The 26,146-nt window shown below is 40.7% G+C and overlaps 1 protein-coding gene across 5 annotated transcripts in view; it reads right to left on the bottom strand.

Annotated features, from left to right (window-relative positions):
* cndp1 (carnosine dipeptidase 1) overlaps window positions 1-26,146 on the bottom strand; it is a 44,277-nt gene that overhangs the window by 8,698 nt on the left and 9,433 nt on the right. The window contains exons 5-13 of one of the 5 annotated variants that reach the window (XM_080895433.1): window positions 23,090-23,178; window positions 22,345-22,542; window positions 22,179-22,263; window positions 19,748-19,908; window positions 19,222-19,386; window positions 18,987-19,128; window positions 17,307-17,454; window positions 16,600-16,687; window positions 8,656-11,067 (exon numbers count right to left, since the gene is read on the bottom strand). In XM_080895433.1, coding sequence (XP_080751559.1) covers window positions 16,609-16,687; window positions 17,307-17,454; window positions 18,987-19,128; window positions 19,222-19,386; window positions 19,748-19,908; window positions 22,179-22,263; window positions 22,345-22,542; window positions 23,090-23,178 — 1,067 coding nt within the window. In that variant the 3' untranslated portion in view covers window positions 8,656-11,067; window positions 16,600-16,608. Of the gene's footprint in view, window positions 1-8,655; window positions 16,688-17,306; window positions 17,455-18,986; window positions 19,129-19,221; window positions 19,387-19,747; window positions 19,909-22,178; window positions 22,264-22,344; window positions 22,543-23,089; window positions 23,179-24,280; window positions 24,444-26,146 lie in introns of those variants that run through there. The other 4 variants (XM_080895435.1, XM_080895434.1, XM_080895432.1 and 1 more) reach the window with 4 other exon arrangements.

Here is a 26,146-nt window from a genome sequence, read left to right as displayed (position 1 = left end):
ATATTAGATATATAAAACTAAAGCTGTTTAGATATCTTTACTTTGCATATTAGATATGTAAAGAAAACTGTTAAAGAAATGTTCCCATTCTAACCATCAAGCCCCCAGCAAAACGTAATAAGACATGAAAGTCAAAATGATTAAGAAGGTCTGAACATTTAATATTCAAGAATTAAATAAAGCAATGATAAACATATGAGAAGGGGAAAAAAAACCCAAAAAAGCAAGCTTGCGCCCAGACAAACGCAGAGCAGGAGATGAAGCATAGCTAAATATGTTTTCACCTGCACAAGTGCCAAGGTAGGTCTCCCCTGCATAATTGGTCTTTCCTTCGTCGGGAGCATGCGCTGGGCTCTCCAAATCACGGACAAACAGTATCCCACATTCTTGATTTTTAGTTCACAAACACTTCTTATAATGACTAACTACTCCTGACATTTTGGAGATGTTAGCTCTTTATACAGCAAAGTTACAGTGGGATACAAATAATATCAGGCTGATCCTGCCATGATTTGTTGCCCCTGTCTAAATCACGGACAAACAGGATCCCACAGCTGTTTATGTTTTTAAACCCATTTTGCACAGAGAGGCATTTTTTGAAAAATGTATTGATAGCAATGTTGAATATTATTTACACAGGAAAAAAACAACTACACGTAAAATAATCACATCGTGACGCCTTTCTAAACGGAGGGACAGTAACTGCGTGTATATGTAAGCGTGTAAAACCTGAAGATAATCAGATTAACAGTAACAGTATTTTGTCTCTATCTGCCATTCTGCAATTCATCTCATGTAAAGAATAACGTGGCGCGCAGCGTGACGTGCAAACAGACACATACCTTTGACGTTGAGTGATGAACCCTGTATTCCTCGTCCACACATAAAAGGAGTTTTAAAAAATCTCAGTTTTCAGTGATTCGAAACGCCGTTTACGTGTGGACGAAACAGCTGCGTTTTCAGAAATACCCGTGTAGGTGTGGACGTAGCGTAAAAGAGTTAGTAGTTTATTTTCTTACTACCTGTAAGTTATTGCAGATTACTTGTATTTGCTTAATTGTTTACTAAATGTTTGAGGTGTGAAATAAACCGCAATGGAGCAAAACATGGTGTGTGTGGTTGGAGGATGTGTTTGTGCGTGAGTGCGTGTGTGTTCTTGTAAAACAAAGGGGGGCCTTGCAAAAAAAGTTTGGGAACCACTGCATTAGAGCAAGTGACCTTTGAGAGGAACCAGAAAAGAGGCTGAGTGGCAGCTCTGTTTGCTGCTCTCTTAATGCATCTGTTGTTTCAATTCTTAGCAGATGTCAAAATATTAGAAGTTCCTAATATTACAACGAAGTATTGGTTTAACACTGGATCATTCACTACAGGGAAACCTCCACCACCCTCACTTTCTGCCTCTGTACACACACTAACAGCATTGGCACTGAAGTCTCTGCAACTGTACACACACTGATGTGTACGGACAAATACATATGAGCCTTTTCTGACAAAGTGCACTGCGATCCACTTTTTCACAAGCTCTGTGCAGTCGTATGTGTGACTCGGTCCAAATGAACTGGTGATGTAAAGGCTGCTGAGAGAGTTGGGTGGTAAAGCTTAAAATCATTCTGGACAGTCAGAGAACGAAAGAGTTCTGGAGTCATGCACTTGGATGTTTTAAAGGAAAAGGAAAGATCCTGTGAGCTGTGGTAAAATATGAAAGGTTTTCAGACTTGCTGGAACATAAAACAAAACAGAAATCAATGGAAGCTTTTAAAAAAGTCATTGCCCAAAATCTTCAAACTGAAATGCTAGATCTAAACTGCTTTTCCTCCAATAGCGTTTTGTGACTGAACTGTGACTGAGCTTCCCCCTCTATTTCCACACGCACACACACACAGCGTTCTCCGGCTCCTAATCCCTCAGGCTAGTTTTGATTGTTACTTAAATCTTTGTGTTCCTTCCCTCTGAAAAGACAAAAAAATCCCCCCACATTTTCCACTTCTTTTCCTCCTTCCTCACTCAAGTGTTTCTATCCATTATGCGCAGTGACATTCTTTGTCTGAAGGACACTGGCGTTGAGCCAAGAGGCTTCCGCTGGGCTGGCCGAGGCGTTTAATTGAAACCTTAAAAGAACTTTCTTTTGGCACAAAAGCCCTTATGTGTGCTTTGTCACAATTAGATTGACCAGAAAGGCCAGCAGACCTGATAAAAAGGGATTAGAAAAAATGCTGGGATATTATGTTCAGTGTGACATGGCCGCTTGTGGAAGAATTAGTGCAGGCCTGACCCGTCCTGGATTAGTCAGGCAAAAGGACAAACCTGTGATTAATGGAGTGGTCAGAGGCTACACTTACAACCCAGTTTCACAACACCTCCTGCACACCTCCCATGGTATTGTAAACTGTCCCTCTCGACTGCTGTCCAGCACAGCACCTCAGAACAGCAGGGTGCAAATTCATCCTGTGAGGTCGCCCGCTGTGAGGGTGCAGAGTTTGGCCTAAAGGGGGCGACACAGTCAGGTTGCCAGGAAAATCTGTTACGTCAAACAGCCCAGTGTAGTCAGCCCCAGTCAGCAGGGCCCAAACTGGTGGAGTTAGGTGCCCCCACCCCCAGACCAAAATATGATTTATGCCAACATGGGTGGCCCAGGAAAAGATCAGATTTGACCATCCTCAATAAATCACATTGTTCTATTAGAATTACAATATGGATAAATATACAATATAGATGCAGTGCCCAGGTCTACAGTTACCACACACTGATGGTGACCTAGGCTAATATAATACATTATAATACAACAGCATGTTCTATACTTTGTTATTATTTTGCCACATTATTTTATTATGACTTTTTTTTTTACATGCATTACAGTAACAAATTATTGCCTTTTAAATATATAACAATTAGAATACAAAAACAGACATTTCTGAACAGCTATAATTATCATAACAAAGTAAACTTGATATTTATTCCTAAACAGAGAAACAAATTTTCTAAACAATGAAACACATAGTATTTGTAAAATTGATATTTGTTTATTTAATGCATGTCCAACACGTAATTAAAGTAATAACCAAAACATTTTTTACAATGACGCTTTGAGCGTGAATTTAAAACTTTGGTACAGTATTTTGTAAAAGTTTATAGTACCAGGAAATGTGGAGGTTTTGATCAGGTCTTAGGTGCCGTAAAGATTTCATTTAGCTCACATCTTGTTATAAATGTTAGTCCGCTCCAGGAATAAAGGCAACCTGTCTGTTAGGACAGCCAGAGGTTTAAATGACAGTATAGGGGGAAACAATGATTTTAAGAATTCACGTTTATGTTAGCACAATAAACTGATACACTTCAGTTAATGTAGCAACAAGACAATCAGAGCACTTTTTAAACAAGAAATTCTCTCAAGTTGACAGATAAAACAAGACACACAGTTTAATTGAGTGAACACCATCATGAGGACAGATACTTCCTTCCACAGTATGAAGCCTCTGGGTCCCTGTCTGTCCCAGAAGGGTTAGATTGGGGTGAAGTGCCTACTTGGGCGAAATATTTTGGGTAACTGCCAAAGTGCCGTTTAAGATGGCAAGCATTTGGATTTTTAACAGAGCTCTGTGGGAGAGCTGACTAAAGGCATCCCATTAATAACAGAAATATAAATACTGCACATGACACATCCCAGATCTGACTAGCTGCTGCCATAAATAAGAAGAATCAAGCACACAGTTATAAAAGAGGAACAAAAGAGCCTGGCACAGCATGACAGACTCACCAAACACCCACATTTTAGTGGTCAGGAGTTCAGGTTTTTCCCTTTGATGCCCGAATGGCTGAACTTTGATTAACAGTAATATTTTTATGTTTTGGATTTTGATACCAAAGTATCAGGACACAAATTGGATGGCAATCTTCATATTTCATAGACTGACAAATTCTTTCTAACTCTATTTTGCTCCTGGCTCTTAAACGTCATGACTCTTTAGGACCTGGCCATTGCACAATTGCACAAAGCCTGTACACAATTCTGTTAACAATTCCAACATACAGACATACCAGGAAACTGATTTTCCAAACATGCCCTGTTATACTGAAGCCCTGCATGCAGATCATTTTCCTGTAAACCTACTTTACAGTGACATTACTCTGAGCTTTGGTACACAGCGGGCCGCTTCAAGGTGGATTAAGGCTTGCCGCTGTGAAACCAAAGTTATTCTCAGCTCCATCATGGCCCTAACCTCAATTCCAAAGCACTTTAAAAATAGGCAATAAATAGAGCACTGTTACATCCAAGGACCCTGCTTAGCATTTCACTTTGCAGTCACACACTTTTGGCTAAAGATGTGTTTATGTAGCTGAGTCCTGTGTGATGTTTAAGGCTGTCCTTGGGTCACAACCTGCTTATTCAACTTTAATTCTCAAACACTACATTTGCATTGAAAGCTAATCCTCCAGCATGAAATTAATGTTCCTGTTTCTGCCTCATTATCTCCAGGTTAAGTCGTGGTGTGTGCAAGCTGCCAGCATCAGATCATCGTCCTCAAAGTGTGGGGGCAAGAAGGAAAGATGTTAGGTGCCCCCCGGTGGAGACTGTTTACTGTGTGCAAAGTGCTCTCCGCTCTCCTTTCAGTGTTTGTTAGTTAATCACCATCTGCTGCTGCTGCAGTTAGTTGTATAGCAAGAGTGGAGAGGAAAGGTGAGTATTCTCAGTCAACCAGCTTCTCATGCAAATAAATGGTTTTAATGGCTCCACAGTGTGATGAACAAAAAAGCTTCAAAAATACTGGTTGACAGTTTGACTTGGTCCTGTCACTGAAGATTAGCTTCCATTAGCTACTACAGCACTGATGGGTGGGGAGGGTCAGCTGGTGTTGTGAATCAGGCCGCTGAAGTGTCACGCACGGCTTTTTCACAACACCAGGGTTCCTCCCTACTACTTCCTGCTAGGACACATCCACCACATGTCTCTGCACAATGCTGTACATTAGAATACAGCAAAACACAAAGTGTAAATGTACGAGTTACTAACAAGTTTTTAAGGAATGTCATTTCATTGTTAAACAGTAAATAACTATTAACTTGTGACTTATTACCAATAGTATCGTGTTACCTACCAGCTTTGGAACAGTTTGCTATTATCACTATCATCTACACTGTTGTGCCCTTTTGAAACTGAAAAAAAAATAATAATACACACACATATATATATATATATGTGTATATTTTCTTGCCATGTTACACACAAAACTATTTAAACTATGGATCGTAATCTACTTTACAACTTTTGGACTTTGCAAAAGTCTTGGGCCACCCTACATTTCATTGCAATTCTAACAAGCTTGAAAGTCAACCCTTGCTTTGAGCACATTTATTCTTCAACACAGCATGAACTCTCTTAGACAAGCTTTCTTGTCATTTGTTGAAGTATTCTTCAGGAATACTTTGATAACTTTAGGCTCATTGAATGACATTACAAGCTCTTCTCTGGATGCTGGCTGTCTTTTGTTCTGCACTCATTCTTTCAACATGATCCCACACTTCAGTGAACAGCAGTGTTGGGTAAGTTACTTTAAATTAGTAACTTAGTTACATTACTAGTTACTTCTATTAAAAGTAACTCAGTTACTTCAAGTTACTCGTTACTTTCAGAGTAACTAGTTACTAGGGAAAGTAACTTTGATTTTACTCAGAATTCTCTTGTTAATGTGTTGCTTCCATAAATGGATACCCATCAAGATTGCCAGTCTTCTAGCTTCCTTACTTGCCACAAGTGCACTGTGCCACCTACCAATAGAAAGGAAAAAATAATGTGCACATTTCCACGAGAGAAATCCCACGCCTGATTCTATCCTAGCCTGCTTTTTACATCCAACACAAAAACTGCAGTCGTGGTGCTTTCGATTGTACTCAGAACTTGGAAATTCTGCCTTCTGAATAGGAAGATGTAGGCAACACCAGACTGAAGATGAGCTGCATACAGGGCTGGACTGGGACAAAAAAATCGTCCCGGGCATTTTGACTAGAGACCGGCCCACTATTATAGGAAAAATCATAAAGCCTTTGAATGAAAATAAACACTGTTGTGACAGTGATGTACACTGTTCTGATGGTATATATGTATCAATCTATCAATTGTTTGTTGTAAGACTCAGATAATTATTTTTTTAAAAGTGAGACATTTTAAATGAGAATAAGAAAGTATTTCCTTGTGCCCCCCTTTCCCTTTTAATGCCCTACATGGACCCCTGGCAACACTTTGCTAGACCCGCCCCTGCACAGTTACCAGCTGTCAGCTACATAGAAAAGGATCCTGGTGTTATTTGTCTCTCAGAAACAGTCCATAACTTCCCTTCAACTCATTCATGTTAACTAAAAGGTAAACCTGTTTCTCCATCACAGCTCTGATGATTCAGTAAGGACATCTCCTGGTTTCATCTTCATGTTTCCCTCTCACCAGATAACCAAACCGATATCATGACCAGCAGCTTTACAGCTGTGGCTCCAGCAAACATCAGCTGATACTAGAAACTAATATTAAATAAATTCTAACAACAGCTGATCAAGCTTAAAAGTGCTGCTGTTGTTTAGCGCGACATCCGCTGGTTTCCTCTTTCTAGCGCAAAGTGGACGATAAATAAACAAGAGGGAAAAGCCGATCAGCTGATCATTGATCAGTTTCATGATTGAAGTAGAAACAGGAGAGGGAGGGTGAGAGGATGAGAGAAGAAGAGGCAGCTGTGCAGCGCAAAGACAGAATAACTCCAGCTTTGTGTCTTTTTCATTGTAGCTGAAGTCCGGGACAAACTGTTCCTTTTCACCTAAATACGTAACACGTAATAATTTCTCTGAATACGGGACGATTCCGTTTTTTACGGGCGGTTGGCAACTCTAATAATTAACCTTATGAACAAAATAAAGTTCAACATCAGTAACATAGCACCACCCAGCTGTATAGAAACTCAGTCATGCTAGCTAGCACGCAGTACGAAAAAGTCAGCACAACGAAAATAAACTCCACCTAAACTTGGTTCATATCTGACCCAGATAGACTTAAGTAAAAAAAGTAAGTAAAATTTATTTATATAGCACATTTCACAGATAAAAATCACAAAGTGCTTTACAGTAAGATCAGACATACAAGTTAAAATTAATTAAATTAGTTAAAAGCCCGTTTGTATAAAAATGTCTTCAGCTGCTTTTTAAAGGAGTCAGTATAGAGTCTAGACAGCGTAAAGACAACGGCAGAGAGTTCCACAGCCTAGGTGCCAGTGCCTGAAAAGCCCGATCCCCACGTGTTTTAAATCTAGTACATGGGACCACCAGTAGCCTCTGACCTGAAGACCTAAGTGCTTGGGATGAAGCATGAGGTTTCAACAGGTCAGAGATATACTGGGGAGCTTCACCATGCAGAGCTCTAAAAGTTACAACTAAAATTTTAAAATGAACCCTAAAATTTACAGGCAACCAATGAAGAGAAGCCAAAACTGGAGTAATGTGTGACCTCTTGTTTGTACCAGTTAAAAGTCTTGCCGCTGCATTCTGTACAGACTGAAGGCGATCCAGAGCTGATTTGTTAAGACACGTAAAAAGACCGTTACAATAATCCAAACGAGAAGAGATAAAAGCATGAATAATTATCTCAAGTTCTGCCTTTGACACCAGTAGCCTGAGTTTAGAAATGTTTCTTAGATGATAAAAACAGTTCCGGACAAGTTGTTTAGAGTGTTTCTCAAGAGACATCGAACTGTCAAATATAACACCTAAGTTTCTGAGACTCGACTGAAATGAAGGTTCTAAAAAACTGATATGCTGCCTAATTTCTGAGAGCATGTGATCAGGTGCAATAATCAAAGTTTCTGTTTTATCTGCATTTAACTGAAGGAAATTGTCATTTAACCATTGTTTGATTTCTGACAGACAATTATTTAAACAAGACAATTTATACAACTCAGAAGCTTTGAAAGAACAGTACAACTGAATGTCATCAGCATAGATATGAAGAAAGTTATTGAGAAAGAAATGTTATTGTAACATCTGATAATGTGGCCTAGAGGGAGGATATACAGCAAAAAGAGAATAGGACCTAAAACAGATCCTTGAGGTACCCCAGAAGACAGAACTGATGTTTCCGACAGCACATGATTTATACAGACAGTAAAGGATCTCTCAGATAGATATGACATAAACCATTTTAAAACAACGCCAGTAATCCCAAACAAGTCCTTCAGCCTATTTATCATGATGCTGTGATCAACAGTATCAAAAGCAGAGCTGAGATCCAACATAACCAGAACAGTGTACTCTCCAGAGTCTGCTGCCATCAGAATGTCACTAGACACTTTAAGCAAAGCGGTTTCAGTGGAGTGCAATTTGCGGAAACCAGACTGGAAAATGTCCAGAACATTGTTCTTTTCCAAAAAGTTGTTAAGTTGTTCTGCAGCTGTTTTTTCCAAAATCTTTGACACCAATGGAAGTTTTGATATTGGCCTGTAACTGCTTGGAAGAGATGGATCCAAATTTGGTTTCTTTAATATTGGTTCAACAATAGCTTGTTTAAAATAGCTGGGAACTGAGCCAGTATAAAGAGAAGTATTAATTATTTCCAGAATACAGGGGCCAATAGAATCAAACACACTAATGAAAAATGATGGAGGAAGTACATCAAGGTGGCTTGAAGTCAGTTTCATTCGACCAAGCAGAGCACTGATGTCCTGTAAGGTAACAGGAGTAAAAGAGGACCAGGTATCAGAGGTAAGCAACGTGTCAATGTGATACTGAGAGGATGATGGAGAAATATTAGACCTGACAGCAGCGACCTTATTAACAAAATAGTTTAAAAAGTCATTACAGTCAGATTTAGTATAGACTGGTACATGAGGAATATCAGGAGAGACAATGTTTTTAATTGTATCAAACAATACTCTGGGATTTTTCTTTTTTGAAGCTATTAAATTAGCAAAATATTCCATTCTGGCATTTTTTATCATGTTGTTAAGTGAGAAAATTGATTCCTTGAGATGTACCCTATGGACCTCAAGCTTGGAAGCCTTCCATAAACGTTCTAATTTGCGACAATATCTCCTAAAATTTCGAATACTTTCATTTATCCAAGGACAGAAATTTGAAGAATGGACAACATTTAGTTTCAGAGGTGCCACCGTATCTAAAATAGATTTACATTGATTGTTAAAAGACAAAATAAGTGAATCCATATCATTTTGAGCCATGCGAGGGACAAACATGGCAGAAAACCTTCTAGCAGCATCCTGGTTTATAATCCGCCTTTGGATCATCAATTTAGGAGGTGAAGGATCCACGTAAAATGACAAATTAAAGAATATACAACTATGGTCACTCACATGGACATCTTCCACACATACATCATATATATTTAAACCCAGGGAGAAAACAAGATCAAGAGTGTGGCCCTTCGTATGTGTGGGGCCAGAAACATGCTGCTTAAAGTTAAAAGACTCAGTGATAGTGATGAGCTCAGCAGCAGTGTTACAGGAAGCGTCATCAATATGAAGGTTTAAGTCTCCCAATATTACAACCTTCTCCAGTTTAATGATCGATGTCAGAAGGTCGTTAAATTCAGTTAGAAAGACCCCAGCAGGTCCAGGAGGTCGATAGATTAAAATACAATAAAAGGTTTTCAGAGAACCGACCTTCATCATCTGTGACTCAAATGAAGAGAAGAAGTCCGAAGTCACCAGTTTGCATATGAGTCTGTCCTGGTAAACAACAGCAAGTCCTCCACCACGTCCTAAAAGACGCGGAGTTCCAATGACAGAACAGCCAGACGGGCAGATTTCATTCAAGTGGACATAATCCTTATTTTGCTGCCACGTCTCAGTCAGACACATAAAACCTAGAGACTCTTTGATAAAAAGATCATTTAAAATAAATGATTTGTTCGTTATAGAGCGAACGTTAAGCATGATGACGGTTTATCTGCGGAATCTACAGCTGACTGCAGCGGTACTTGAATTAAACACCTGTGCAAACCTGTGGACCTGCCGGGCAGGGCAGCGACTCCAGAGTTGGAAAAAACCTTGATCGATGAGCAGACGTAGCTGTCACCAACAAAACGGGAAATGGGTGACGGACACAGAGTGAGCAAACTGCTTTCGAGCCATGGGGCTCGGGTCCCAGGCGGCAGCGTAACATCCCCAGCAAACGACAGGAGAGGAACTGGTCGCAGACACCGAGAGTCACCCCACAGCAAAGCAGCTAGCCTTCGGTACCTTCTCCGTTTGCAAACGACAAGTGACGGCAGTGAAAAACTACACTGTCGCCTCCAACGAGCTGTAGCAGCAGCGGCAAAGCCAAACACAGGCGCCATTGCTGTGCGGGTCTCTCCTCTTGCCTCCCTTTTCCTTCATCCACCTGCTGGCCTCCACCACTTGCTAATGTTACTGAATCTGTGGAAGCTCCGCGATAGCCACCACACGAAGTAACGAATAACGAGCCTATCTAAATCCCAGTAACGAGTAACGCGTTCATGGTTTTGGCATAATAACTAGTTACCGTGCTCGTTACCACAATACTAACGTAGTTACTGTAACGCGTTACTTAATAACGCGTTAGTCCCAACACTGGTGAACAGTAGATGGATCACCAGGTGTCAGGTGCATCTCTCAGGTTCTGTATTAGGTCTTTGTTGGATTTGTTCCAGTTATTTAAGGGCATGACTTTCAGAATCAGTTTAACTGTTTCAGCCCTGCCACTTATGTTTTTGTGCTCTGCTTGTCCAGTTTCCTCAGATTTTTACAGGACACACCGCATCTCATGTCAAGCTTTCACCACCTCTGGAAATATTATTTTCTGTCTGTCAAATTGTATTTTATTTGGCATTTTTCATAGTTTTAAATAAAGAAACAGGGTGGGAGGTTCTAATAACAATATGTCTGCGTAAAATAGGTTCATTGCTAAGTTGTCTGTTGTGTGTAGACACAACAATGGTTTTTCACTTGTACCTTTTTAGACAAGTGTCTTAAAAACATTCAAAAAATTCAGAAATCCAAAAATTCAGAAAATGATCCAGTGCAATGTCTGAAGAAAAGCTTTGAGAGACTTTCAGAAAGCCTGGAAAACAAAGAAAGAAAGAAAAAAATTAAAAATAAAAACCAAAAATGGAAGTCTAGCAAATTGAAAGAAAAATATCAGGAAATGAGGGGTGGCTAGAGACTTTTTGTATATATCTCTTTTTTCTTCTCTAAAATGCTTGTAGGGTTGCTTCATGCAAGACTGTCAGTTTATTCTGAATGTCCTGGTGTAAGTAGTATTGCATAAGAGTGTAAAGAATAAAAGAATGATTTTGAACAAATTCATTTGTTAATTGATCTAAAGTCATTGGGAGTTTCTTTCATTTTCTTCTTTTTTCATTTACTATAATTTCAATTATACTTCAATTTCACATTTAACATTTCTTAGAATAGAGACATGCATGCTCCTCAGCATTTACTTTCATAGCAGTCTTGTATTGTCTTTTCATTTAATTTGTATTGCTACAGTACAGTCATGGCATAAAGAAAGTCAGTTTTAAGAGTTTTCATATCAAGGCACAATAAAAACTCATTTGGTCGTCTATAGACCTCAGTTAACACATTAAATGTTAAAGCTCATGACAGTGCAATTAGAAAAAACTAAACTGACTTGTTAGGAATGGTTTCCAGGATGCTTGTTCTCGCTAAAAATGAAGATCGCAATACAGCTTAGATTTGCAAAGTTACATCTGTTACATCTGCAATTAACAAGATTTCTGGAACACTAATGTTTGGACAGACAAGTGGACGTGGTTGACCATAATGCACAGTGTGGCTACAACCAACCACAACAGTTTTTTTTTTTTTTTTTGTGTGTGTGTGTGTGTTACTGTTCACTGGGATTGGGAACCACTGGACAGTATAAGGCAAGGGTGGGCAATTCCAGGCCCTGCAGGTTTTAGATCTCACCTTGGGTCAACACACCTGAATCACATGATTAGTTTGTTACCAGGCCTCTGGAGAACTTCAGGACATGTTGAGGACCTAATTTAGCCATTTAAATCAGCTGTGTTGGGTCAAGGACACATCTAAAGCCTGCAGGGACACCGGCCCTCGAGGCCTGGAGTTGCCCACCCCTGGTATAAGGGAAAGAAAGAAAGCGAGTGGCCTTCTTTAAGTTTCTTGAAAACATTTCACCTCTCTGTCTGCTTCTTCAGTTCTAAAACCTTTGATTTTAAAGCCCTCCATGGCCTAGCCCCATCTTATCTCTCTGAACTGCTACAGCCTTATATGCCCACCTGCTCTCTGATCAGCTGATCAGCTGTTCCTGAATGTACCCAGGACTGAGTGTAAACTTAGAGGAGATCATGCTTTTGCTGTAGCAGCTCCAAAACTGTGGAATGATCTGCCTGTAGAGATTAGAAAGGCTCTTCTCTGCCTGTTTTTAAATCGCTTCTGAAAACGCATCTCTTCACCTTGGCCTTGGCGCCTTGTGAGATGTTGGTTTTAGTTTATTATTATTTCAACTGTTTAAGTTGATTCCATGCTGTTTTATCTTGTTTTTTAATAAAGGGCTGTTTTAATTTTATATATTATGTGTTTTATTTTTTGCTGTTTTGTTTTATTCTATTGTTCTTAACTTATTTACTGTACAGCCCTTTGGTCCTGTGCTGGGTATTTTATAGCACTTTATAAAAGTTGGATTTGATTGGATTGGATCAGAAACCCAGTGTTGGTGAGTCCCAGGTATTTAATCCCTAGTAGGAGTTGTCCCTTAAGAGGGTCATTGACCCACTATTCACCATGTGCCTCACCACATGCACCAAGGTGTGAAAAAGGGTGTGGGTCATTATCAGCAGAGGCTTTGTGTGAAGAAATTGTGAGACCTTACCTCACCCTATCATATGACCCATTCAGATCACCTGACACAAGATGTGGGGATTGAGGTGCCTGGAAAGGCACCTCAATCCTGATAGCTGGTGTTATTTGTGTCACCTGTGGTTTAATGCTCTGGTGGGCCAGATATGCTGTATATGCACTAGAGATTTAAGACACAAATCCATGTGTCTAATTAATAAAGCCAATCTATTTGACTGGATATTATTGAGTCTATTTTACAGTGAACTACTGACATTAATTTTTTTAAATTCTAAAACTATAAAGAAAAAAATAGCATAACTGTTTCTTGTGCTAGGAGAAGAACAAACACATTTTAAATGTTACATTTAAGATATAGTCTTAGTCATTAAGCAAATCTGCCGCGATCTTAGTGAACAACGCCAACTGTCAGATGCATGAAGAATTTGCATTTATCTCAACGGGACTCATGGGGAACTTCAGACAATGCCTGGACTGTCAGTCTGCACATCGACTGCTTGGAGCAGAGCATGTGTCTTTGCAGCCACTCTCAATCTAGACCAGGTGCGGGGGAACTCCAGGCCTCAAGGGCCGGTGTCCTGCAGGTTTTAGATGTGTCCTTGATCCAACACAGTTTATTTACAGTTTTTCTCAGTTCCTTTGGTGCTTTTCTCAGATCAGAAAATTCTCAAAACCATTAGTGCAACCTCCACAACATTTATTCATTTGTACACATCATAGTTGCAATTTCTCCTTCCTCTGAACAAGAAAATTCTCAAAACCATTAGTGCAACCTCCACAACATTTATTCATTTGTACACATCATAGTTGCAATTTCTCCTTCCTCTGAACAAATTGCAAATGCTCTTGTACATGTATTAGTTGCTTTCATACAATTCTCTGCCGTTTTATAACATTATCATTTTCTTATGTCATGTCAGTCAAAATGAACTCTACTTTCGGATGCTGAATAGTCGTTCCCAATAAAACTAATAGACTTCATTTCATTGCTGGAGTCATTACATACAAAATTGTTGACTTAGTTATCAAATTCTGCCCAGAAAATTTTATACCTTTTGTTATTATTTTTCCTGGAAATGTCTCCTAAATAGAACAATTTCTCTCAGGTGAACTTCAGCTTTCACTGATGAGGAGGTGTGGAAAGTATTAGTTGTAACCAATGACAAGCCACTCATGGATCAATCATGGATCAATCCCATGAACCCTCAACTGGCAAGCATATATGAACCGAGCAGGACATAGGCTGTATCCCAATTCAGGGTCTACAGCCTTAAAGTACGCAGCCTTAACGATCCTCAAGGGCCGCATACTCAAAGACCGCTAAGGCCGGAAGTGCGAGGCTTGTGAAATGGGACGGTCTAGCCTCCGTTGCGCTGCCCAGGTTGCCCAGCAACCATGATACTAACAGCTGGAAACGTGTCATACAGCTTTGTTTGACAGAAATGAAGGAGAAAATCTTTTGTTCATTTGTTTGTTTGTTTCTACATGAGCTTTGATCATTCTCTGTAAGATTAAGCTCAGCTATTGAACGGCGTATATTTTAAAGTAAAGGCTTTAAAACCAAGTTAGTAAAAACGTCACTAATGTCACATAACTTTGCCGACATGTGGCCAAAAGTAACGTTTTAATGTTCTTCGTCATTAAACATTTGCACATAAATAAGTGACATGATATTTAGTACTTACTTAAAGTTTACTCTTCGGGCGCCCCTCATCCGCCGTTTTTTTTCGGCAAAATTATCCACACCCGCCGCCGCGCTATGCATTCTGGGATATGTTGGGCCACGAAGTCTACACCGCCACAGCCTTAAAATTCAGGGAAATGAAGGACACATTTCAGGGCCGCATTTCGAGCAGCCTTTGAATTGGGACAGCCTTCGGCGCGCTGCTGTGACGTAATCGGCCTTGAAATGCGTACTTTAAGGCTGCAGACCCTGAATTGGGATACAGCCATAGTGTGTACCATTTCTACAATTCTGTGACACAGAAATGGAAGGTCAGCATCGTGGAAGAGGGTTGAGGATGCGGGGGGGACAAAACAGGGGAAGAGGGAAAAGATGCCAAATACAGGCAGATTCCTAATTAAATTAGGGCAACACTTGTTGATCATGTTGTCAATCACGGCCTGGATGAGGCTGGTCGGAGGGTGTTGGAAGAACCACTGTGAATTTAATCATTTAAACATTTCGTAGGGAGAACAGGTATGTATAGTATTGGACAGTAATCCAACATCTCGTAATATCTCATGTTTAGTGTACATTATTGTAATTTTACTGTAATCTGCACCACAACGGATTGAAAGACAACCTCGCAGAGGTAGAAGAGGGCCCTTTTTTACCCCGCAGCAAGATGAAGCCATTTGTGCAATGGTGATTGCAAACAATGCAATAAAGTTGAAAGAAATTCAAAGCGCTGTAATTAATATACTTTGATGATGCGGGTTTCAATCTGGCCAAAGGCAGAAGGCGTGGAAGAAATCGCATTGGACAGAGAGCAACCACTGATGTCCCAAGCCGGTGCGGAGGGAATGTTACAATGTGTGCAGCCATCTCAGACAATGGCATTCTCCCATATTCCCCTTCTTGGCCCATACAATACACAACATCTCCTGACTTTTTTAGACACTCTTTACAGGGACATAGTCCCTGAGAATGAGAGGGGTGGAGGCCAACTCAACAAGTATGTTGTTGTGTGGGATAATGTCAGTTTTCACTACTCACATCTGGTCAGACAGTGGTTTGCAGCACATGACAGAATGCTGGTTCAATATCTCCCTCCCTACTCCCCATTTCTTAATCCGATAGAGGAGTTTTTCTCTGCCTGGAGGTGGAAGTTTTATGACTGGCATTCACATGTGCAAATGGCCCTGCTAGCAGCCATGGATGCAGCATGTGACAACATCACAGCAGAGTCATGGAGAGGGTGGAGCATTTTCTTGAGCATTTTCAGGTAGTGTCAACAAGTTCTGACCTTCTTTTGCATTGGAATACACTGAGAGAATACTGTACACTGTCATAATGAAAACATGACAAGCCATTTGACTATCTTGTTCATAAAGATGGTGTCACGACTTCTCATTTTGATGACACTGGCAGTTTCATTGACATGAATACTTGCTTTTGAGGAATGGATTATCGATTTTGAGCAAGTGACCTGCTTTTGCAGGTTATCCACTAGGTTTTGCAGTTTGCACCAATTGTTTTGAGAAATACACTAAGTGCTGTGCAAATGTTACTAGTGATGTGAGAAACGCACCAAAGCGACTGTAAATGGCGTAATTACCTCCTCAACATGTTTTGGAGATCTCCAGAGGCCTGGTAATGAACTAATCATTTGATTAAGGAATGACATACTATAAGAGTGAATTTTTCAGGAGTGAATAAATGACTAATGGCTAAAGAAACAGTATTTGTATATGTCTCTCGTATTATTAACATTCATAAAATAACATTTTGTATTTCTCATAAAATAAATGACGTATTCGTAATATTGCATTGTCCAGCTTTTACTACATGACACACATACAAACACACTCACAGTGCTGCCCAAGTTTATGTGAACATAAACACTGGCAAAAGAGATGGAAACAGCCAAAAAACCATGAGATAATGCAAAAATAGATAGACTTGAGGTGCAGATCAGTAAATGCGCCACAAGTTTCAAAACCTTATGAAATAAAGATAAAGGCACAGTAAAAATATCAAAACACACTTTTCTATAGCTGGAATGTTTTTGAAGAGGTCATGTGATCATACCATAAAACATCACACACTAGTCCTCTTAATCTGGGACACTTCATTGAGGTATGCGATGAATAACTTGGTTCCTTCAATATAATTGTACCTAGGAGAGAGAGAAAAACTATGGTTGGCAGAGTTAAAGGTCCTGTTTGTTTGGGTTGCAAATTTCCAAGTTTCCTTAACATAAATACAATAAATTCACATACACTATTATTTGCAGCAGTAGATGGCTACATTACACCTTCTTATAAGTCCCCAAAGCATTGTTCCACTTTTCTGCTGCCAGCAGCTTGTAAGACTTACAAAGCCCTCTGGAAACAGACCAGTATGTCTTTATATCTGCTGCTTAAGTCTCACAGCATCCACCTTATAATCGGAGAAGTCTGCTTTTAACCATCTTTTCTGATTTCTCCAGAATTTGCCCATTTACCCTTGTTGTCTTATGCTGGATTCCAACAAATCTGCCCCTAAAATTTGTCTACTTGGGTCTGCTTAATGTTTCAGTGTTAAAATAATTTCCTGTGTCCAGGTCCTGTATGGTGTCTCTATGGTAGTTAAATTATTTTTCAGTTGTGGATGGTTCTAACAGACTGCAAAGCTTTCTCCCTCAAGCTTTTCTCTTAAATATTGTGTTGAACACTCAGAAAGACTCAGTACAAGCTAATTTCTTTAAACATTCCTGTGAAATGAATAAAACTGCAGGAGTGTACAGACAGTCTAACCTGCTCATTTTCTCATTCTGAGAGTGCAGACCATCATCAAAGCCTCCGATGGGCATCATGATGATACTTTTTCCCGTCACATCTTGGAAGGTCCTGGCAATTGGGATGGTTCCACCCTCACGGATTAGATCAGGGTCCATGTTGAAAACTAAAGGTAGAGCAAAGACAGAATATTTTCTGCTAGTAAAGTGGACATGAACATTAAGTGGGAACTATTCTGGCATGTTTGAATGACTAATTGTGAAAATTGAAAGACTAACTTGTTTTCTTTACATTGTCTCACATTTTTTTTATATTCCTATAATACTAAACAATTAAGGACAGGTGAAAACATACACTGTTTCTTTGGTAACCTTTCAAAACTCCTGCAGGATATAAATGCAACAAAGCACACTACAAAGGAATGAAGCTATAATAATAATAAAAGGATACAAAAGTTAAAAGTTAGCCAATATCTTAAGGCTGTGTCAAAACCACTGAAAATGCATTTCTTGTGTTTCTACTAAACTAAGAGCTCCAGGTTTTGTATTTTACTGGTGTAAAATACTGGTGGCCTTATAGTGCTACCCCTCAGCCCACGGTATCAATTTCTAAATCCTAAGTCACCTAGGTCCTACGTTGTTGCATTCGCAAGATTTTCGAAAACATGACCTCTGACCTTGGCCTTGAGATCAAGGTCACTGGGATTTGATCTCATCGAAGATTTTTAGTACATACACCTATATCATGTCAGTTTCTAACTCCTGTCGCCTAGTTCTCTGTCATACAACAGACGCTACAATACTTTGTGTATATACTAATGCTGTCAGTGTTAGTCTCGTTAAAATGACGTTAAGGTCATAACTGCATTAATGCGGCATATGTCCGTCGGCGACTTAACGCGGCTCGCCCCGTGCGAGGGGCTGCACAGCGCTAACAGATTAACAGGCTAACTGCGCTAACACGTTGACGCCGTGCAGCCCTTGCACGGGGCGATCCGCGTTAACTCATTAACGGAGATTTGCCGTGTTAACGCAGTTATGGCGTTAACATCATTTTAACGAGATTTACGCTGACAGCACTAGTTTATACAATAACTATAACCACCAAGAATCATTTTCAAATATGATGAAAAAGCAGATGACTGCTCCTCCCTGAGACTGGTTCTGGAAGCTTCATCCTATTAAAAAGAGTTCTTCATTCCCACTGTTCCAACCCACTTCTTTGATGTCATCAGTTTTCGTTAATACTCTAGAGTCTTTGCCTTGAGGAGACTGTTATGTAAGGGAAACTGAAGACTGCCATCCAAAACACCAATGTGATCATAATCATAACTAAGAAATCGTTGTTATTATTACTACTAATTCCACTAGGTTTAGGATGTACTCCTGTCAAAACAGAGTGGCCTTATGCCAACAAAAGTCATTTATAACTGCTGTGGGACAGGGAAAATCAGTATCAACACAATGTCCCAATTCTTTATCGTTTCATTAAAGTCTATTCAAATGACCGAAAAATGAAAAAAATTGCCTAGTAATGTTAACATATGAAAATGAAGATTATTTGGGTAAAAACTGTCAGTAATTGTCTGGCTTGTAAGAGCCAGTTTTGGTGAAATTTTATTTGCAGTTTATCAAACCCGAGACCCGACATTCTGATAGCAACATCACCGGTGATTAAAGTAAGGTGAACGGTCAATACCTCTCTTAATAGCAACCTTTCCAGCCTCGTAGAGTGGATGGTGAGTGTCAGCCAGCCAAGGTTTGGCTCCTATCACCATTGTGACTTTGAGCTTGTTGGGACTCTTTCTTTTGGCAAACACAGAGTGAAGGTAGTCTGTTACCTGAAGAAGAGCACATCAAGAAAACAGCAGAAGCAGTTTACAAAAAGTAAATGCAACAGAACAGAGCACGTACATACTTTTCATGTATTTTACCTGTTTCTTGACCATAGCAGGGTCCATGTCAGGAACTTGCCTAATTGAAAACTTAGCAGTAACCTTAGCAGGGATGACAGTCTTAGTCCCAGGGTCTGAAAAGACCCCCTCAATACCGTGGATGGAGACTGTGGGGTAGCGCCACATGTGAGCCAACAAGTCCACCTTTGGGAGAGGGATATAATTCTTTATTTTCACTAATAATTTTACTTATATATTGTCAATGAAAACAACACTCATTTTAAGGAGCTTTATCCTGTAAAGATCTCACGAGATTGTAAGCGTTGATCTCCTATGACCAAGCACTTTCATGGAGAGAAGCAAATAGATGAACTATTTTTTCAGGATCATCCTAGTTCTGGTAATGTTTTACGTAAGAAATAAAGCCATATGAGAGACTTGTTTAAACAGTAGTTAAAAAGGTTCTTCACAGTAGCATTGGAAGCAAGGGTAATGACAATCTAAATTCTGGATTGTACTCACCTGCTCTTAATGATCTTCTGACACCAAGGATGCCTTACATTACCTTATTGCTGTACATGAGTTGGTTGACACCAATCTTATTCTTGTAGTTGTCCATGTCAAACTGGATATCCTGGTACATTTTCCATTCTTCATCAGAGAGGGGAGCTACAGCCTCTCTGATCCCAGGAATCAGGATCTTGCCACTGGGGCTGATCAGTGTGTCTAATGAAGTAATAATAGGATGATGCTATTGTTAATGGAACTAAACTTAGATTTTCCAAAGATAAGACTGGACTGGTTTATTGCAAATACTTATTTGATGCTTTGCTCAAGGACTTCAGTAGGGAAGATTCTTTCAACGCTGTAAGGACTAAAAAAAATCTCTATTATGATTACTGATTACTGTATATGACATTTGAAAATGTAACAAAATTCTCCCACTCCCAAATCAGCGAACACTTTTAACATTTTTCAACCAAATCTTAGATTTTATTTATATTTATATTACATTTATCTTTGACACTGACTTAGGCCTCACAGGGTTAAACACGTACTGATGAGACCCGATCCTCCTGATGCTTGAGTCCCACTGATTATTACGCATGCCTCTTATGCCTGATCCAAGAGAATGTAGCTTACTGAATGTTTTTATTAAATTTAATGTCAGCTAGAGTTGTCAACAAGGAAGTCTTGCATTGTTGAAAACACACAGGACAAAGATGATAAATATATTGTTAGATGTGACTGGACACCAGCACTGCTTATTGTCACCTGACTTTTGTCAGTTTGACAAAACATGAATTTGCTTGTGAATGTGCTAAATACGATCTAATGAACAAAATTAATGAGTGCATGATAACTGAAATGAAATAAGAGCATTTTCTTACTATTAAAATCCCCATCTTCTTCAATTTAAAATAGCCAACTTAGAGCCAGAGGTTAAAAAATGCATGTTTGTAATTACTAAAGTAAACTTAAACTTCAAACTTCATTGAGATTTAAAGTTGCAGCAGCCCTATGACAGGCCTTGGCTGCAGTAGGCAACCAAGGCCTGTCATAGGGCTACAAAGATTTATCAAACTGTAAATAAAAAACTCTCGTTGCAATTCTTTTGCTCTGATGCTCAAGGACTGAAGTGGGCGCCTGCTCAACGCACTGAGCTAAAACGGCACCCTAAGAAGACAATCTTTCTGGAAATGTGGTCTCATTTCACATTTCTGGCTGGAATAGTGGGATTCCTTATCATAGTGAGTTCAAAATGTTTGAAAGCACCAAGGGTTAACCTTATCACCACTGGGTTCATATAAACCCTGCTGAACAAAATCAATGAAACAGCGACTTGTCAGCAACAGACAGAACGCTTGATTGGCAATCTCTGTTTATCTGAAGGTAGGAAAAAGATTTCTTGTTGCAGAGAGCTCCTCCAGTTTCCATTTGTAGTTATTGCTTCCAGGGAACTGGAAATGCAATGTTGAGAGTACTGGGTATATTTTCTGATAACAATTTAGCTTCTACAATTTCTTTAAGTCTATGTATTGATGCATGCTCAATCATTTAGGTAGGTAAATCCTAAAAAAATGGCTGATTCTGTTAATTTTCAGTGAGGGAAACTTTTTGTCACTCATCCAACTGACTTCTGCAGCTGACTGCAGGTTTCCCCAACCATATAACAGTACATTTGCATGATAACTGAAACTAGTCCACTCAATGAACAATGGGCTGTTAGATCAGTTCCTCGATTATTTAATTTAAGTCTAATTTAATAGAACAGGGCGCTTGGGCGGGGGTGGGGTGGGGGGGGGGATAACTGGTATTCTGCTGATGAGCCAAGAGTACTTTTAAAACAACAGTTTCCTTTACAGTAAGTATATACCCTTACTGGCCACTTCATTAGGTAAATCTTGCTAGTTGGACCCACTTTTGCCTCCAGTTTTGCTTTAATTCTTCATGAATTTCCTGAGATTTTGGGCTGTATTGACATGATGGCATTTCACAGTGTTGTGAATCTTCCACATCCCAAAAAGGTGCTCTATTGGATTGTGATTTAGTGAATTTGGAGGCCATTTGAGTAAAATTCAGTTATTATGATGTCCATGACACCAGTATGAGATGATGTGAGCTTATGACATGGTGCATTATGCAGAAGAGTACAGAAAATCGGCATTTAAACTATGCTCCACTGGTACTAAGGGCAGTATCTACTGAAATACTGTAATGCTGATAACAGGCAGGATTAAGAATCATTTAATGTTGTTAATGCCAAATTCAGACACTTCCATCAATGTCACAGAAGAAATTAAGATTCATCAGAACTGGCAACATTTTTCCAATTTTCTTTGGTTGAAGAGTGGCACCCAGTTCTGCTGCTGTAACCCATCTGCTTCAAGGTCTGATGTGTTGGACATTCAGAGAAGTTCTTCATACATTTGACTGAATTATGCGGTTTATGAACAAAGGCTGCTTGCTTACGCGCATTCAAATATGAGACTCACCGAGAATTCCAATGAGGTCGGTCATTGGTTCAATCACAGTCCCTCCATAAACACCAGAATGCAAGTCCTGCTTCGGTCCTTCTACCTGCAAACATGGCAGCACAAATCAAAGACTGGAGGGTGACTCTTTGAATAAAGGATGGATGGATGCTTCTTAATACACCACCTCAGCAAAGAAGTAGCAGTTGCCTCTGGTGCCATAGGTGAGGGCGGGGCGTCTGCTGAGCCAGCCACAGTCTGATATGATGATGTAATCCACTTCTGAGAAGAAGGTGTCTCGCTGGGCCATGATCATGGCATCCAGGCCGTTAGAGCCCGTCTCCTCCATGCCCTCTATGACAAACTTCACATTCACTGGCAGATCCTGGTGAATGGGGGGAACAGCTCCATGATGTTTGGTAGGAAGCAAACAAACAGGCTTTCTGGGCAGAAAATTATTGTTTCCATAAAAACCTAAATTGTCTTTTTGACATTGTGAGTGATTAGCTTTGTTTGAATCAGTCTTCTCAGCGTCCACACCAACGCATTTCTCCTTCCACAGTGCACTCAGCATGTGGCTGAGGCCTTCTGATGTGTGCATATTGCGCCATATTTTTTAACATGACAACAAAGCAGCATGGATGGAACAGACTGCTCTAGTGACTCCACACAACTAGCACTGACATGGAAAGTTAGTCTGCCTTAGACTTGGCTCTGCTGTCTCACTAGCCTGAGGGTACGCACTTTGTTCCCCATATATCTGCTGAGTACTTCACTCAACTTAAAAAAGTCTGCTACAGCAATAGAAGTTATCTCTTGAATCTAGCCTGCCGAAGGCATCTCTCTCTGTTCCCACTCTTTGCATTTTAAATGTTTCCATTCAGCTGGGACATGAAAGCCTATCTAACAATATGGTGAACTCAGTCTCTTACCATACTGAGAGCCTGGTAAGCCTCTACAGCATGGATCCAGGCTAAAACTGGGGCCTTGTTGTCTGATGCTCCTCGTCCATACAGATTGCCTAAAAGTATAAAAATTACAATATCACTGTATTTATTAATGATGTACATAAAACTTTTGCATTCTATTTTTCATCCTATTTTGTAAATGTATCTACATGCATCCATGAAGCCTCATATGAAAAAAGCATCACCTTCCAATTCGTTTTGACTCTTTACATAAAACGCCAAAAGTTGATTCTGTTCATCTGGACATTGCATTTTCAGTGGGAGAAGAGTTTCGTAAGCCATCCAAGTGACTTCTTCAGTCTCAGCTCAAGGTTTCACCAAGAAACTCAACTGCTCATTGTTCACCAGGGGTGCTAGTTTCAGCCATTGTGCAAAAGTACTGTATATAAGGTTGGAGAAAGCTGCAGTCAGTTAAGACTGAAGAAGTCACTTAGATGAGTGACAAAACGTTTTTCCCACTGAAAACGCTACATCTAGATGAACAGTCCCAAAGGTGCCCTACGGGTTGATATACTCTACATAGCTTGGTTGTGATGAGTAGTTATTACCCTCCCGACTCACCTCACCAATCTGAGTCATGGTCTGAGTAACCCTCATCACTCAAGCCACTCATATGTGGACTATACTCAGACCAAGTTCTTTGCACTACTTCAACTTTGCACTCCAATGTGTGTCTTTTCTCTTGTTTTGTGTATATTCCTCTAGTTTGTATATATTTCTCTTAACTGCATATATTTATCCTGTTTGTTATTTATTCCTGCTGTCTTACTATTTGTATGTTATCCCTACACAGTTGGCATGGAGCACCCATAATTTCCTTGTACATGCTTCTCTTATGCTTTTTTGGCTGTACCATTTCATCACATGAGAATATTCTAGCTGTTTAGTGTGTAGAAAGTTGGAAATAGCTTTCTATTAAAATCTGGTATCAGAAATAGACTGGGAAAAAGTTTTTTGGTATGATCAGTGATGGGAATATCGGCATTACTTTTTTTTTTTTTTTTGCCTGTCCCGTTTGGCTCTTTTGCCATCAGAATTGTTGTCTAAAGGCAAAGAAAGATGCCCAACGGATTTACTTTACCAAATTGACCATCCCAGCCTTGCCGTAATGGTCCATTTGATTCACCTTTTATTGTTTATTTTATTTTCACTTACTGAATACGGGACAGACTTGACTGGGGGAAAGAAGGGGAGAAAGAAAGAGGGAAAGAGAAACAGCTGAGAAGAGGGACGGGGGAGAAGGGCAAAAAACAAAAACCAACAGAACGGGCAGAAAAAAAGAAAAAAAAATACATATATCGATCACCTGGGTCACCTGCTGAGAAAGAAAAAAGAAAACAAGCAGAAGAGAACAAGAGTAATAGAATAAACAACATCACAATGATATATGGGAATATGACAGTAAATACTAAATATTAAACATTATTGTGCAGCACATAAGATCGACAGAACACAGTGTGCTTTGAGGTAGGAGCCAAAAAGGGTGTAGTTTGTGGGTGTGATCACCCGTGTGTACACCTGTGAGCATGGACATGCTTGTTTTTTTTAAAAGGTTCCTTCATGTAATGATCTGCTAGAGGGTGTGTGTGGGGGGGGGGGGGGGGGGCACAGCCCCGTCCTCCAGGGCATGAAGCAGGTATGGAGGAGATCAAAACTCCAGACATCCAGAGGCCCTCAGAACACAAGAGACCAAGGAAGACCAACAGAGGGGCAGCCGCGCCACTGTCCCAGAAAGAGCTGAGGAGAGTCCCAGATGAGGGTTCACTCAGCAGCCGCGGAGCAGAAGCCAGGGGGAGTTGCAGTGACGCGCCCGTGAGCTCCGCCGGCAGCCAGCCGTGCCTGAGTGACCGAGCCCCAGGCCGAGAGGCCGGGGGCACCCCACCTCTGAAGTGGCCCGAGCGAGCCCCAGGCTCCAGGCCCCGATAAGCGGCTGCCAAGGAGTGAGCCGGTGTGTACCTGGACGCCCATCCCCGGACACAAAGAACCACCAACGCACCGACACCTGAGGGAGTCCGCCACTGGCAGGGGAAGTTCCCACCCTCATGCTCTCATATGCACTTACTTCACACTCAACCAACGTGGAGACAGACATAAAGAGACGCTGTACACACGATCACACTCCCCAAGCGTACTCTACGAACTGGGTCTAGGTACCCTTGCCCCTGGAGGGGGAACTGCACCCAGACCCAGGTGGTGTTACCCTTTTCCCTGCGGTGGGGAGAGGCAGACCGCCCCGACTCCACAGCAGCAGGGAGGCCCCACACTCCAGACCGCAGTCGGATGGCCAACTCTTCCTCCTAGCCCCCCCGCTCCAGCAGGCCGCAGAGAATGGGGGTGAGAGAAGACTCCAAACCTCCCTCCACCCGCTCATTGTAGTGTTTATGCATGTGTGTTCTAAGGTGCATTTAAAACCCAGGAGGGCATGGAGCTACCTGCCAGAGAGCAGCAGGTAAGCGCATGGTCCCTCCTGCTAGCCCTCAATGTCTACGTGTATTTAAAATTGAGAGGTGGGCAACGACGCCAGGGGTGAGGTGTACACCCTGATGGTAATTTGGATTCCGTGTATCGTGCCCACCCCCAAGATCCTATATGTATGTGTAATGAGAGTGTGAGTAATGTGAATGTCTAAGTTGTGGGATAAAATTGAGGCAGAGGCAGCCAGAAGGGGACGGGGGGGGGGGGGTAGCCTCCTCTGCACCCTGGTGACATACCCCTACTCCAAGGTCCTGCATGTGTGGGTGGTTGTGGTGGAGCGGGAAGGGGGAGGCAGCTGGAGATGGGGAGGGAAGGGAGGGGCAAGTGACCCCTCCCTGGGGCCAGCTCCCCCGCTGACCCCAGTAGTAACGCCGTTAGTAATATCGGCATTACTAACGGCATTACTTTTTTCAGTGATGAGCAGTGTGAGAGCAGCTGATAAAGGATTCAGAAAGTTTATTCATGCGGGCCCATATGACAGAGAATATACATGTTCTTTTTGTTTTCATATTATAATTTATATTTAATTGTGTTGTGGTTTGCAGT

This window comes from Rhamphochromis sp. 'chilingali' (genome assembly GCF_963969265.1).
Source record: "Rhamphochromis sp. 'chilingali' genome assembly, chromosome: 11".
Taxonomy (NCBI): Eukaryota; Metazoa; Chordata; class Actinopteri; order Cichliformes; family Cichlidae; genus Rhamphochromis; species Rhamphochromis sp. 'chilingali'.
Note: the sequence above shows the minus strand (reverse complement) of the source record. Positions and strands in the feature narration are given on the sequence as shown.